General features: G+C 43.6%; 1 protein-coding gene across 1 annotated transcript in view; it reads left to right on the forward strand.

The window, feature by feature from the left end:
• LOC116220052 (alpha-tectorin-like) overlaps positions 1-15926 on the forward strand; it is a gene marked incomplete at its 5' end in the record, with an annotated part of 33128 nt that continues 17202 nt past the window's right edge. The window contains 15 exons of the mRNA XM_031565359.2: positions 1-132; positions 269-422; positions 573-829; positions 917-1063; positions 1188-1767; positions 3045-3628; positions 3753-4314; positions 4413-5011; positions 5344-5908; positions 6406-6602; positions 6729-6938; positions 13408-13596; positions 13718-14007; positions 14336-14604; positions 15765-15884. Of these exons, the coding sequence (XP_031421219.1) occupies positions 1-132; positions 269-422; positions 573-829; positions 917-1063; positions 1188-1767; positions 3045-3628; positions 3753-4314; positions 4413-5011; positions 5344-5908; positions 6406-6602; positions 6729-6938; positions 13408-13596; positions 13718-14007; positions 14336-14604; positions 15765-15884 (4855 nt within the window). The remainder of the gene's footprint in view (positions 133-268; positions 423-572; positions 830-916; positions 1064-1187; positions 1768-3044; positions 3629-3752; positions 4315-4412; positions 5012-5343; positions 5909-6405; positions 6603-6728; positions 6939-13407; positions 13597-13717; positions 14008-14335; positions 14605-15764; positions 15885-15926) is intronic.

The raw sequence follows: 15926 nt of genomic DNA on the forward strand, positions 1-15926 counted from the left end.
CTACTTCAACATCCTACTCTTGTCTCATTATCCAAGGAAACATCATTCCAAGTGGTCCTGATCTCAGGGGCTCAAGTCTCATTTGTACTGATGAATTATGGTGCCATTGCTGCGACACGCCATCATGTGCAGGTAAGCAGACCATACAGGCCAAGATGTACTGAGGTTCTCACCCCCCCCCATCAAGAATGGGCCAGACCTATAACATTAAAGTATAGAAAGAAATGGATGTACTTTTCATTTCAACCCTCACATTCTTGGTTGTTAGGCTGGCTTTGACACCATCAACTCAACACATCATTTCTCAATCCCTGGCTCCTTCATGAGCAGCATCAGCAATTTAAGGCACACTAGCAACGTCAACAGACCAGGTCGCTGGGCCTTCCGGGTTGATGATGGACCACAAGGCTGCCAATATAATGGTGATTTAAAAATCGACATTCTTTATTCGACCAGTGTGGGAATTAACCCATAGAGCAATTTACTATATACGTTGGCATACAGTCATACCTTACTGCAAAGATTACTCTTAAGCAATAGCAAAACAAAACTAATGCAGACACCTGGCTTAGGTTTACCTGTGCAGGTTGGAGACTCTTTCTGGACAGATGCCAGCTGTCAGCAAAGATGCACCTGCGTCAGTGGAGGCCTCCTCCAGTGCCAGCAACAGCCCTGCACCTTTTCCCAGGTGTGTCGTCCAACAGCCTTCCAGTATTCCTGCCAGAATATTCAGCGACGCACCTGCACCATCTCTGGTGACCCCCACTACTACACCTTTGACGGGAAAGTCTTTCATTTCCAGGGAACCTGCACGTACATACTCTCCGAGGTATGATTCAGTTATTGCCTTTAAAAATATGGGATAATTGGGTCTTAGTTTGGGAGCTTTAATTATTTTCACTTATACGTCTACCAGGCTTGTGGCAATGGACTGCCATACTATCGTATTGAAGGGAAGAATGAGCATCGGGGCAGCACACGTGTGTCGTGGACCCGTCTTGTAAGAGTGTGGGTTTACGGTGAGGAAATTGAGCTGGTCAAAGGCCATCATTACCAAGTATTGGTAAGTACAGTATACTTCATAACATGAATATATACCAAACTTATCCAGACACCAAATATACAAATTTAAGCTCAAACTGTTCTCTTCCATTTAGCCCAGTGTTAATGGTAGCATTCTTCTTCAGGTGAACGGTAGTTTTGTGACGACCCCATTTACCCTATGGAATGGGGAAATCCAGGTCTACCAATCAGGTTTCTCTGTGGCTGTCACTACAAACTTTGGCCTGCTGGTCACCTACGATGCCTATCACTATGTCAGAATCTCAGTGCCCTACGAGTACCAGAACGCTACCTGTGGCCTGTGTGGCAACTTCAACCAACACCGTCATGATGACTTTCGAACCCGTGATGGGCAGCTTGTGAGCTCAGACGTGGAGTTTGCCAACAGCTGGAAGGCCCCAGGGGACACTGACCCAGGCTGCCAGGACGTGCAATGTGCAGGACTGGCTTGTGCTGCTTGCACCGATAACCAAAGGACTCTTTACGGAAACACTGCCCACTGTGGAATCCTCAGCAATAATGTCGGCCCGTTTGTTTCCTGTCACTCAATGCTGTCTCCACAGAGCTTTGTAGAAAATTGTGTGTATGATCTGTGTGTGGGTGACGGCTACCAGCCCATCCTCTGCCAAGCACTCAACGTGTATGCTGCCCAGTGTCAACAAGAGGGCATTCAGTTGGGCCAGTGGAGGAGAGAGGGATTCTGTGGTGAGTACTGCTTCTCTCAGGTACAATATGATGAATCCAGTAACCATGTCTGTTTGGAAAAGTTGTCTGACACAGGCATTGAATACTGTCGGTAGGGAAAACGTATGGCAAGGAATGTGTATTAAAACCGGATGTCGTCACTTTAATCCGGTCTCTGGTTGGATAAAACTTTTCAACAGAAATGGACAAGGACCTTTACTTTTTAGTTGAGAAGCTGTGTTGATCGCCTGACATGCAAACGATCGGTTTTCTTTAAATTATTATAATTTTTGTGAAGTTATACGGCTTATGTGAATAAAGCTATCTACACAACTTTTTATATGTCTACATTGACTCTGTTAGTTGTTCATGTGGTACACGTAGGTCTTAACTGAAGCTAACGCTTAGACCAACAATCCAATTGGAACACATAGTAGCTAGCTAGCCTCGCTGCTAATAAGTCTAACGTTAGCATGCTGATATGAATAGACCCATTATAGTCAGGTGGCTTAATGCTCAATTGACTTGTTAACCGAACTTTTACAAAGTCATACAACTAAACACACAAGTGACTTCTTAACCTATGTCTACATTGACTCGGTTAGTTGTTCATGTGGTACACGAATGTTGCAGAGCATTGCAGGACTTAACTGAAGCTAACGCTTAGACCAACAATCCTTTGGAACACATAGTAGCTAGCTAGCCTCGCTGCTAATAAGTATAACGTCAGCATGCTAATATGAATAGATCCATTATAGTCAGGTGGCTTAATGCTCAATTGACTTGTTAACCGAACTTTTACGAAGTCATACAACTAAACACACAAGTGACTTGTTAACCGAACTTTTACGAAGCTATATGACCAAACACAAAGCTAGCACTGTTAATTCCGCTATAGCTAGCCAGGTCAATTAGCTCGCCTAAGATACTGCAATTTAAGCTAACCAATTACCTAATTTCCCCCAAAACCCATCGATTACGTGTGTTTGTGATGTGTAACATATATCCTTAATCAGTCATTCAAGTTATTAACGTTTATTTACCGCTAGCGATTACACGACACAAGGGTAATTCAATCGCTATTAATGTTGAACTTGAACTTCAACAACGTCACACAACATTAAAAGTCAGGCATCGGCATGGTTCCTAAAGAATAAATCAAAGGTCCTTGTCCATTTCTGTTGAAAAGTTTTATCCAACCAGAGACCGGATTAAAGTGACGACATCCGGTTTTAATACACATTCCTTAGCCATACGTTTTCCCTACCGACAAACACACCCATTTTTTCCTTCCGTAGAAATCCCCTGTCAAGCAAACAGCCATTTTGAGTCTCAAGGAACTGGATGCCCTGCAACCTGCAGCAACCCCAATGCTCCAAAGAATTGCCCACTGCCCAACCTGGAGAGCTGCATCTGTAATGCTGGCTATGTCCTAAGCGGTGGGGAGTGTGTTCTGCAGAGTGACTGTGGCTGCACCTTCGAGGGGCGGTACTATACAACTGGGGAGACAGTGGTGCTAGACCAGGACTGTGGGAGGCGCTGCCACTGTACTCATGGGACAATGAGCTGCCAGACACACAGCTGCAGTGAGCTGGAGGTGTGTGGGGCCCACGGTGGTGTGCGGAGCTGCAGACCTCTCAGCTACGCCACCTGCTGGGTGGAGGGTTATGGGTCGTATCGCACCTTTGATGGAAATACCTTCCATTACCCAGGTGCCTGTAGTCTGACATTGGCGAGGGTCAGGGGACAATCACAATTACCTCATTTTCAAGTAAGTGTTGAGAAAGTTCCCACAGGTCTTAGAGATTTTGGTAGACACCTGAAGTTTGAAGCAGAAGGAACACAAGTTTCTGTGGAGATAGGGGAAGGAGCCACAACAAAGGTAAGTTGTTTACATGTACTTATACACAGACATGTCTAACTACCGAGCCTGACACAGAAAACAGTTCTCACTTGCAATACCGTGATACAGATCTCTAAGCATGAACCTAATGTTCTCTCATTAGGTGGATGGGCAAACAGTGGGCATTCCTTTCAGTGTCAGCTCAGGTCATATTCGCATCTACCACAGCAGTGTACAAGGTGTTGTCATAGAGACCAACTTTGGAGTGCTGGTGAGAGCTGACTGGCCACATGTCATCCGCATTACCGCTCCTGGCAACTACAACGGCACTCTAGGAGGCCTGTGTGGAGATCTGAATGGAGACCTTCGCGACGACTTCCTCTCCCCCACTGGAGTTCCCCTCTACGACTCACAGCAGTTTGGGGACAGCTGGAGAGATGGCTCCCTGTCAGCATTCTGTGTGGAACCTCCGGCCTGGGAACCCAGACACTACCAGAACACTAGCCAGTTCAGGGAGCTCTGTGGCATCATGGGATGGGCACAGGGGCCTTTTAGCCAGTGCCAAGCAAGGCTGGACCCCTGGGGACGGATTGAAGACTGTGTCCAGGCTCTAGCGAGAACACGTGGTACTCGAGAGGCACTGTGCGAGGCACTGCGTGGCTACACCCTTCTTTGCCAACAGAGTGGACTCACGGTAGGGGAATGGAGGAACATCACTAACTGTGGTAAGACCAATCACCTCTGTTAATCCTGACTTTGTAAAAGATGTAAATAGCAAAAGGAATCTTTTGAAACTAAACTGACCTTTGATTCATCTTTATAGAGGTAACCTGCCCACCCAACAGCCATTATGAGCCATGTGGAACATCCTGCCCAGCTTCCTGCCCAAGCCTGTCTTTCCCCTTCCTTTGTACTCAGCCTTGTCAGGAGGGGTGCCAGTGTAATGACGGGTTCCTCCTGAGTGGGGATCGTTGTGTGCCACCCATGGGTTGTGGCTGCCACCATGGCGGGCGCTATAGACAGAGTGGAGAGCGCTACTGGTATGGTGAGGAGTGCCAGTGCCTGTGCCAGTGTAATGGCATCACCGGACAGTCACATTGCATGGCCTCTTCTTGTGGTGCTCAGGACTCTTGTCGAGTCGTGGATGGACAGTACGGTTGCCATCCTAAACCTGAAGCCACCTGCTCGGCCTCTGGAGACCCACACTACACCTCCTTTGACAGACGCACCTTTGACTTCCAGGGTACATGTCGTTATGTCCTGGCAACAGTTTGCAATGGAACACGAGGCCTACCTCACTTTCAGGTGGAGGCCAGGAATGAGGCATGGAATGGTCTGCAGGTCTCCATCACTGTGGCAGTTTACGTCAATGTGTCTGGACATCTGGTGTACATCTCAAAAGACAATCGGGCGACTGTGCAGGTAAGGGTTAAGTTAAAATTATTGTTTAGGTTATCTTCATTCTCATTCCATCATGGTGGAACCAGTTTCTCAACCTGTCATCTTTTCTCGAGTGACTGCTTATCATGCTTGAAGAACTAGTTTGTTAAGCAATAAAAATAAAAATAAAAAGGATTAGTAATTATATTTCCTCACCCTTTCTTATTTGTTGTGATAACATTAGTTATTAATGCTGAAGTAAAATTAGTTAGTTATTAGATGAGATTAGTCTCTGCTTGTCATATAATCCTATTCAAATGCAATTATACACAAACACATGAAATCCTCTCATAAAAAAGTTACTCTGACTTCAGGTGAATGGGGAGACAAGAAACCTGCCAATCCTTCTTGATGGGGGCAGAGTGTCTGTCTATGCCAACGGACTGCACACGTTTGTGAAAACAGACTTTGGTCTGACTGTCAGTTATGATGGCGGTTGGGTGTTGGACATCACAGTGCCATCCAACTACAGTGGTGCCACATGTGGCCTGTGTGGAAACTTCAACGGCCTCCAGGGTGACGACTTGACTATCGAGGAAGAGGGTTCTGGCTCTGTGGCCTTCCTTGCTTCTGATTTTGGAGACTACTGGAAGGTTGATGACGGCATGCCCTGTACTGGAGGATGTGGAAACTCCTGCCCAGTGTGCCAAGATGACTGGAGAGCCCGTGCCCAGTGTGAGCTACTCAGAGCTAGCAATGGACCACTGAGCTTCTGCCATGCCCACGTGGACCCCCAGCCATTCTTTAACGACTGTGTCTTTGACGTGTGCCTGTCTGGGGGCAGAAACGATGTCCTGTGCCGTTCCATGGAAGCATATGTCAGCGCATGCCAAACTGCAAATGTCATCATCTACCCCTGGCGTCAAAATAGCACCTGCCGTAAGTTTCCAGGACCTGGCTCAAACTCAATGCACTTTTTGCTGTTTCAATCTTTTGCATCTTACCAGAAGAAATCAAAACAATGTATTTCAAATATCTATTCAAGGTACAATCCGTCATTCTGGCAAAAAGGTTGTTGATATTTGTGTTCATCATATTACATCCCTCTCTTCCATGTGCCTGATGCCACACGTTGATGGTTTAAATGGTTTATTGCTTGGTCTAAGCCACTAGGTTTGTTCCTACTTTACAGAGCCAGGACTGTGTGTGAGCTCCAGAGTTGTTTTGAGTGCACACGCAGACTGGCCTGGTAGAGGGCCGTGAGGAACAATATATGGAATTTGACAAAATGTGAATTGGATATGAATCAGGGACTGCACCTTTCAGCTTTACAGCTGCAGTGTTGGTTAGAATCATGTACTTCACCTTTCAGCTTTACAGGTGCAATGTTGATTATTATGTCAAGAAAGTAACAAAGCCATTACCCACGTCAACAGAAATGGAGTGTCCAGAGAATAGCCACTACGACCTGTGTGGCACAGAGTGTGGGCACACCTGTGCCAGCAGCATTGATGCCAGCTGTGACAGGACCTGTGCTGAGGGCTGTTTCTGTGATGATGGATTTGTGAGGAGCGGGGGGCGCTGTGTCCCTGTGGAACAGTGTGGCTGTCTTTATGACGGCTTCTACTTTGAGGTAATTACAAAATGACCATGGGTCAAGGTCAAATTATGCAGTAATTTTAAGGAGCACATAACAATATAACATTATGACTTCTAGCAAGTATTTTTTCATGTCAGTGTTGCTCTCTTGTGTTGTCAGATCGGGGAACAGTTCTGGACACAAGCCTGCTCTCAGCACTGTGAGTGTTTGGCCCAAAATGACCTCCGCTGCACCCAGTCCTTTTGCCCCCCAACTCAGGAGTGCTCTGTCAGAGATGGTCGCCGGGGTTGCTATAGTCACCTGTCAACCTGCACTGTCTGGGGAGACCCTCACTACCTCACCTTCGATGGGGCTTTGGCTCACTTTCAGGTAGGATGGAGAGGAAAGAAATCTAAAAATCAAATGGAAAGAAAGGTCCTAATTCTAAGACATTTGTGTTAGGTGAAAATTCACCCTATTTACCTCAGGACTCCGGTGCTGCATATAAGTATATTTATTAGACAGACAACAATTGCAATTGGGCTCACTCACAAAACAAGTATGAAAGTGAAGCCCTGATAAACACATCGCACAAGGTTTATATAGACAGAAGTTGAGCGTTCAGCGAGATAACCACGTGGTGGATTTCTGATATCCGAGGCAAGGATGGAAGTTTTGCAAGGTCGGAAGAAGCACAGTTCGAACCTTCTTATCACCTCTGGTCTAAACATGCTCTTGTACATGTGCAGACTAAGTGGCACCTAATATTCTAAGTTACACACACGCAGAAACACAGAAAAGCCATGTTCCTGCTTACATAAGTACATGATTCATATAAGGTAATTAATAATACAAGGCACTTGATTATTATATTCTTAAGTCATTAACAGTGTTTGGAAATTATCTCCATCAGTCCCTCCTTTTATCCGTTTCAATGGATAATTCAAAATCACAATTAAAATCACAAATCATCTTTCTTAATTCGTCAATTATCAATTTCAATGGATAACTTCAAAATCATCACTCTGAGCTTAATCACATGGATTTTCGGAACAGAGATCATTTACTGAACATCACTCCATAAGTTAATCATTTAAAATGTCATCATATTTCTCATCACACATTTGTATACTTTGCATTTGTAGGCCAACATAGTGGGTGTCGACTGTGTGTGTGTCATTAGCTCGCCTAGGCTTCAGATAACATTCGAACAAGGCCTCTTTGCTCTGTCCTCGAAGGCCCTGTTCCCCATCAGGCATTCTGTTGGACAACTTTTTTGCATCTTTTGTAGGATCAGATCTATGTCTTTCCCATCTCGGGTGTTATCAGGGACATATGTGCAACATTGGTCAGTACCAAGCATGACACAAATGCCTCCATTCATGGCAGTGAGAATTTCAAGCACGGTTGTTTTTTTGCCGCGTTAAACCTGGAGTTGCCGTGTAGTTCTTCTCTGATCTTTTGTAGTCTGTCTCTGGTCAGGTTTTGGAACTTCATCTCAGCGTAGTAAAGGAAGTTAATCCAATCTGTGTGTGCTCCGATGACGCACCAGGGCAGAGGGTAGATGCCAGGCCATTGGCTGCTGGGTTCAAGGCTTTGTAGTGGTCTGGAATGCCTCAGGGAATGCCCAGGCCATCGGACCAGATCCCGCTGTCATCCCCTGCTTCTCTCCTCCCTCGTACGGAATGCATTGGAACGTTCCTCAGGTACTGGTGAGTCTTGGACCTGAGGGAAATCTGAAAAGGTTGTACCAACATTGTTCTAGCACAAGGCCCAGACCAACCCACAGGTATTGTAGCTCTTAATTCACCATCCCCACTTATCAGCTATGGCTATATCCTGTACTTCAAGAAGTCTGCCATTCAAACACATCCCCGCTATTCTACATTCAGTGGAAGTATTTAACTGTATTTCTTTCCCATTATCTATCACATTTTACATTGTGTCCAGTGTCCTAGGTGTGGATCGTTCTTTTCCCCAGGTTTTAAATAGCATTCAAAACAGAGCATCTTTTCTAATAATGTGTGGAGGTGGGGCAACATTGTCTGGCATGTAGGGTCAGTAAAAATGTGAACAGTCATGCTGTATAGCTGTATCATTAAACGCCCTATTTCCCATCATCAGCAAACATTCTGCAGAACACATTGGCTGTTGTATGTAGTTACATTGGCAGGAAGATATGAACATTCTTTTCTACGACACGAGGTGTCCGCTGGATGGCACATCTCACACAAGCTTTTGATAGCTAAGAGTAAGTTGACATGTTTCTTCCAGGCTTCAGTTTCTCTAAATTCGTTTTTGTAGTGATCTATGTCATAAGGTACAGGGGTCGCCAGGAGTGGTTTGGTCGGCATCCTGGGCCCCGCACAGACTAAACAGACTAAACTAACTTGTGGTACTTGCGTTCTGATGGTCTGATTTACCCATTTCCATCACGGATGATCTTTAGCCGGGCCCCATCGTGGATATTCGTCCAGGGCCTGTGTTTGCTGTATCATTCATAAGTGTGTTACTAGAACAACAATGTAAAATCCTACAGTCGTTGCTAAGAGTCCCCCACATCCTTTGGCCCACTTTTTGGTAACCTCCCATGACTTTGCAGAGGAAGAGACCTCTCACTCCACAATTTCCACTAGGTTCTAATCCCCCAGGACAGTACTGTATCTTCTGCCAGCGGTTGAGACGAATAGAATCTAAACATCTAAACCCCTTTGTAGGCTGGTCTTCTGTCACAGTGGGCACACCCTGGAAACAGCAAAGAAAGATGATCTTTATTCCTCTGCCTCAGCCGTGTGCAGGCTTACCCGTTTGCATTGAGCCAGAAGTATCCACGTGGCTCTATCAGCTATTTTGACTGCGGTAGGTGTTGACAGTAGCACTTGTTATGGTCTGTCCCACTTGGACGAATGGCAGTGTTTTCTTTTGAGGCTGTTGATTAGGACCCAATCTCCTGGTCCAACCTTGAATTCAGCCTCACAGTGTTCCTGTGTAGGGGAAAGAAGTCTGAGAGCATTTAGTTTCGACATCATCTTTGACATAAATTCTGCAAATGTATATTCAATCTCTTTGTCTGTTTCAGCAAATAGTTTGAGAGTTTAGGCAGTGTAGATTCTTCCATACATCATTTCAAACAGTGATAACAACATGCATGCTTAATTTCACTAATTTCACTCTTGGATTCTCAATTAACTTTTAATAGTTTGGTTCATTCTTTTCTACCAGTCCTGCTGACTGGGGGTTGTATGAACAATGGCTGTCTATGGCTAGACAATATTTCTTTCTTTCGTTGGGATTTAACCCAATAAAATCAATAATGAATGATTAAACATCTTTCTCATGAAATATAAAGTACAAATATATGCTTACTATCCCCACTTATTGAGGCATGTTTTCACCATGGCTCAATATTGCAGCATATCTTTTAATATTGTGAGATCTAATTCTTCAATTGTGTATGTGTCAGATGGTTGTTGTAGTTTGGCCTGGTTAGTGGCCTTGTCTGCTTTGTGGTTTCCCAATGAAACCGGGTCTTTTGCATGTGTGTGCAATCAGTTCAATTAGTTCCGCTGCTTGTGCAGAATAGTGTGGAAGTAGTGGCTATGCGTTCAAGGTTTATTTGCTTGAACCATCAACAAACAATAGTTAAATCAGCTTCTGGAAAAGGCATATCTTGTAGGTCAGCTCTAGCTGCCATAGTTTTATCTGTTCTCTGCTGTAAGTAAAAGTGTAACTGGGTTAAATGTCACGCAGCGCTCAATATTGATACGAGGCTGAGTGAGCAAACAAAAAATAAAAATTTAAAAGAAATAAGTAACTTTCAGTGTAAGTGTCTGTTTAGTACAATAGGAGCAGAGGCCTGCAGCCACTACTGCTTGTAAACATTCAGACATTGCTTGGGCTACTGGATCTAGCCGTGTTGAATAGTATGCCACTGGTATCAACTTTAAGTCCCCACTTATCCATTAACACAGATGTTATATAACCTTTTTTCCAGTCTATAGTTTGTACGAATGGCTTTGTCATGTCATGGATGTGCTAAGACATCATTTATTTCTTTGTCTGTGGCTGTGGTGCTTTTTAAAGATAGCTTTATTTTAGTGGGCCATAGCTGCAAATTTTGTGGCCTTGTTTCTGCTAAAAATCTTAACAACATCAGGGTATGTTGTTTGCAGGTCTTCTTATCTGGAGGAACAGCATATTCTTTTGAGCCAGCACTCAACCCCCACCCAGTCTGTGTTAGTCCAATGCATCAGTCTAGGTTAATGTAGTTAGTGTGACAGGCTTCAATTTCTCTTTAAATCTTTTTGGGGCTAAACAGTGTATATTCTATACATAGTAATATTTTGAGACACCATTTCTTTGACACACCATTGTTTAATTTATTCTAAAACCCATGTATTGTTGGAACAATTCTAATGGCCAACCCATATCACATCTCTTCCTAATAAGTTTGTAGGGCATGTTTTTGAAACATAATCTGTATTTTTTAAATATCTCTCCTGTTTTCAGACTCTTTTAGATGTCTCTTTCTTCTTACAACCTTACTGTTCTGGGCATCTAATTAGAGTAATCAGAGTCACACAAAACAAAACAAAACAAAACAAAACAAAACAAAAAATCATTGGCTTTCTTGCCACCATTACCGTAAGCTTTGCTCTGTTTGGCGCAACCAATAATGTAAAAACATTTTCATATCAGTGTTACAATTTTCTTCTTGTTGTAGACACTTTAAATCACCTCTTATTGCCATTATCATGTACGTCTTCTGATTTTGACGCACTTTTTCCCATTTTTTTAAGTTATTTTATGTATTTCTCTTAATACCTCTAACTGATCTCGACTCTTTTAGACTTGCTTTTAGATGTCTCTTTCTTCTTACTTTCTATTTTAACACTTCACTTTCCTCACTTTCTTTTTCTTCTTCTTCTTAACTTCCCACTGACCTTCTTATTTTTACTTTCCATTTTACCTTCTTATTATTACTTTCTATTTTACCTTCTCATTTTGTTCTTGAGATCGCAATGCTGAGTCAACCCGAGCCCGACCAGAGGGCCCCCGTCTCACTCGTTTGGTGAGGAGGTTGAGGCCAGGGAATTTCCCTGGGGTGATCAGTCCCCTACTGGTTCTGGGTCAAGGCATCTCAGTAATGCGAAATCTTTAATTACATAAATTATGATTACAATTATCTGTGTTTTACCCATGGTAAAAAGTTCGTCAGTATGTTTGCACAGTCAGCATTTGCTTGTATTTCCATATGTTTCATATCTCCTTCTAACTGGGATATGTCTTTTTCTTTTTTAGATTGCTTGTTTTCCATTTTGTAGTATTACTCTCACTCTGGATTATACCCCTTTCGTATGGCCTGTTTGCTAAGGCACCCAAAGGATTGCTTGTTTTCCATTTTGTAGTATTGTTCTCACTCTGAATTATACCCCTTTGTAGGTGCCTTTTTTCTAAGGCCCCAAAGGCTGATCAGGAGATCTCACAGGAAAACAGAAATTGAGAAGTTTGTTCCCTTCAAACAAGGCGAACAGGAAAATATACAGAAATATCCGGAGAAAATAGGCCTAGAGAGTTTTCAAGTTCAGATCACAGCGCTATGCATATACACTTTTGCGTTCCACCACTACACAGGCCTGTCTAACCTTGTAACCTTGTGCGTATTCGGTACCTTCTTCAGGAAGGTTGAACAGTGCTTATATATCATTAGCGCGCGCTAACCATTCCCTTCGTGGGGGGTGATCACGTCAACAGGTCTTCTGTCACATATAACCTTTAGCGTTTCCAAAAACGAACGCTATCCTTCCATTCTTTCCATATGGGAAGGTAAACAGTACTTATATTATAACAGATAAAGTTTCACTTCAGGGAGGTACTTTTTAACCTTGAGCGCTCCAAAACATGAAAACTACAGACAGGAGTCTCCTTAACTCTAGCAATTCGTTCAACACACGGGGCGAACAGGCAAGGCCCTCTTCTTCAGGAAGGGGCTCTTGTTCCCCTTTTCACTCCGCGGCAAACAGGCAAAAAGTTAGTCTCAACCCCACTTGAAGACAAGTATATACAAACCAAAACAAACAAGAACCATATAGTGGCGTTCATTTTCAACAACTAAACAATATACTCACAAACAGCTCGGAGTCCACCCCCCATAGTTCAATTCAATTCCTTCACTCTCGGCTCTCCATGCTGGCAGGCCCTGGCCTCCTTCCAATTCAAGGTTGAGGTCTTAAGAAAAACGGAGTCTCGTAAGCCTCCGTACGGTTCAGGTCCTGATGATTAGCCCAGCGTGGAGAGTCGATGAGGTTGTTGGAATCCCGGACACGAGCCCCCAAATATGTTAGGTGAAAATTCACCCTATTTACCTCAGGACTCCGGTGCTGCATATAAGTATATTTATTAGACAGACAACAATTGCAATTGGGCTCACTCACAAAACAAGTATGAAAGTGAAGCCCTGATAAACACATCGCACAAGGTTTATATAGACAGAAGTTGAGCGTTCAGCGAGATAACCACGTGGTGGATTTCTGATATCCGAGGCAAGGATGGAAGTTTTGCAAGGTCGGAAGAAGCACAGTTCGAACCTTCTTATCACCTCTGGTCTAAACATGCTCTTGTACATGTGCAGACTAAGTGGCACCTAATATTCTAAGTTACACACACGCAGAAACACAGAAAAGCCATGTTCCTGCTTACATAAGTACATGATTCATATAAGGTAATTAATAATACAAGGCACTTGATTATTATATTCTTAAGTCATTAACAGTGTTTGGAAATTATCTCCATCAATTTGTTTCTAGATGAGTTTGTTTGAACTTTGTACATAATCATGTTTTTCCATTCCCATCTCCAGGGCACCTGTGCTTATGAGATTACCCACACCTGTGGCAACATGAAATATGACGCCTTGGCCTTCCGCGTAGTAGCCGCTAATAGTCACCGTGGCAACTTAATTGTGTCTTTTGTGTCCACTGTGGATGTGTGGCTCTCTCGTGGAGGAGTACAAAGCCACATCACTATTGGGCAGAACAGGAGAGTCAAGGTACCTCTCACAGGACAGTGCACATGAAGGGTCTCCTCAGTGAGGATGTTCTTGTAGTTCAGTACATAATGCAAACACTTCTGCCCCACCTCACTGTAGCTCTCTTATGTTTTGTTTTCAGGTTGATGGTAAAGACAACAATGCAAACAGCATTCAGGTTGGCTCCCTGGCGCAGTTGACTCGGGAGGCTGGATTTGTGGTTGTGAATGCCTCAGGGGAGCTGGTGGTCCAGTTTGATGGTCGTAGTACACTTCTAGTCAGACTGAATCCAAATTATCATCAATCTGTGTGTGGGATGTGTGGGAATCACAATGACAACCCAGCAGACGACAAGGTTCTGCCCAATGGCACTCTGGCCCAGACTGACAGGCAATTTGGTCAAAGTTGGAAATCAAATGCAAGCAGACCTGGGTGAGTATGATTTATGTTAAAGTAAAAAAAAATGTATTGGGCAAGACTTTCAAACTGGGATTAAATTGCAGACTGCATGCTCAGGATTATTCAGACTATATCAAAGACCATCCCTTTAGGCACACAGGCCTATTAATCAGTTCTCCAGTTTACTATTCAGAATTGAAAAGTGAAGAAATTCTAGGTATAAAATGTAAGTTATTGTACCTTTTGGCAATGCTGCCATTTGCACCTTTAACATTCAAACTTGCAACATGTTTGATACTGATTTTTTTCAGTATCTCCCGAACTGCATTGTGGATTATGTTCTTCTCCTGATCTTCCCTAGATGTGGAGCCAGTGACTGGATTGGAGACGGGATGTGTCTCTTCAGAGCAGAATACACAGATCTGTGCAGCATCATCACCAACAGCAGCGGCCCGTTCCAGCAGTGCCACCTGCATATTGACCCACAGGCGTACTTCACCTCCTGCGTGTACGATCTCTGTGCCTACACACCAGCCAATGGCATGCTGTGCTCAGCGGTGCAGGCCTATGAGACAGCTTGCACTGTGCTGGGGCCCCGAACAACACAATGGCGTTCTGCACTGCATTGCTGTGAGTACATCATTTTCATTGCTTACATTTTTGTTTAAAAGCAAAAGACCTATTAAGTCCAATGACATGATCATCAGCCCCAGCAGGTGGACTGATGTTACCGTTACAAACTACAGATCAAACGAAAGTGGAAAAGATATTTTTGATACACCTCGCTCAATAAACAACTATGGTCCAAGAAACGGTAGACAATAAAACCAAACAGCATCCAGTAGTTCGGAGAGGAGGATTAAGGATATTTTTTCAAAATATATGCAACTATTTAAGCCGAATGTTGCTCATAAGGTCACAGACTCTGCAATACTAAGACCTAAATCGCATACAGACCATTTGAATTCATAACGTTACTGAGGAAGGTACAACACTAACTTTACCATACTCACCACAACCAAAACACCACACATTTACCAAACCTATGATGTTATAAGATCACCCGAGCAGTTAGCATATAGGAGAGCTAGCTACATCATAACTTAAAAATAATCACGGATAGTGTTAGCTATCTATCCATAGACTTTTGAATATATATTCTAGAATTTGACCGTTGTGCTTAGGAAATTTAATAAAAAAATATCTTACCTAAGTAGAGGCATGATACCGTTAGATCTTGAATCAATAGTCAAACCTATCCACGTGCTGCACCTCCAGGCTCTGTGACTGTCCAGCTGGCTTTGGAATCCTCTTTGATGTGTGATGGACATAATTCTGTGGAGCAAATCTTCCATGGCATCAGATGTCTGAAGTGGTTCAGCTGGCAAATAACGATGCAAATGTTATTAATGCCTAATTTCATGTTTAGTCTACGCAGGTAAACCACATAGCAGAGAAATATATGTATTATAATAAAGCAAGGGAAGGGAGCACCTCTGGTGTAAACCAGGCATAAATCAACATCTACCTCAGAAAGTTCCTGCATCGACTGTTTGCTTAGCCTGAGCCATAACAATATCAGCATGATCTGCAGTGCAGTACTTACTCCTGCAGTGCAGTACCTACTGCGCATAAAGCCTGTTATGACTTTCCTACTGTACTGTTACAATTAGGGGTCTATCGATACATCCAGGTTTCTCCACCGATCATATTTCACCCCACCTGTTTCTGCCTATGCCTATTTCAATTCATTCTACCAATACATCTGGATTTGTCATGTTTTTGAGCAGCTGTCGTTGACCCCTGTGAAGAACTGGACTGCAATGAGGACGAGTGGTGTGGCCAGAAAGATGGAGTCTACGGCTGCTTCTGCAATGAGGATCACCCAAGACCTTATGCTGAGTCTTTTGGTAAGGTCTAATGTGACTACATGCAGTGGACCTCATTTTCGA

The sequence above is a fragment of the Clupea harengus genome, chromosome 1, assembly GCF_900700415.2.
Source record: "Clupea harengus chromosome 1, Ch_v2.0.2, whole genome shotgun sequence".
In the NCBI taxonomy this organism is placed as follows: Eukaryota; Metazoa; Chordata; class Actinopteri; order Clupeiformes; family Clupeidae; genus Clupea; species Clupea harengus.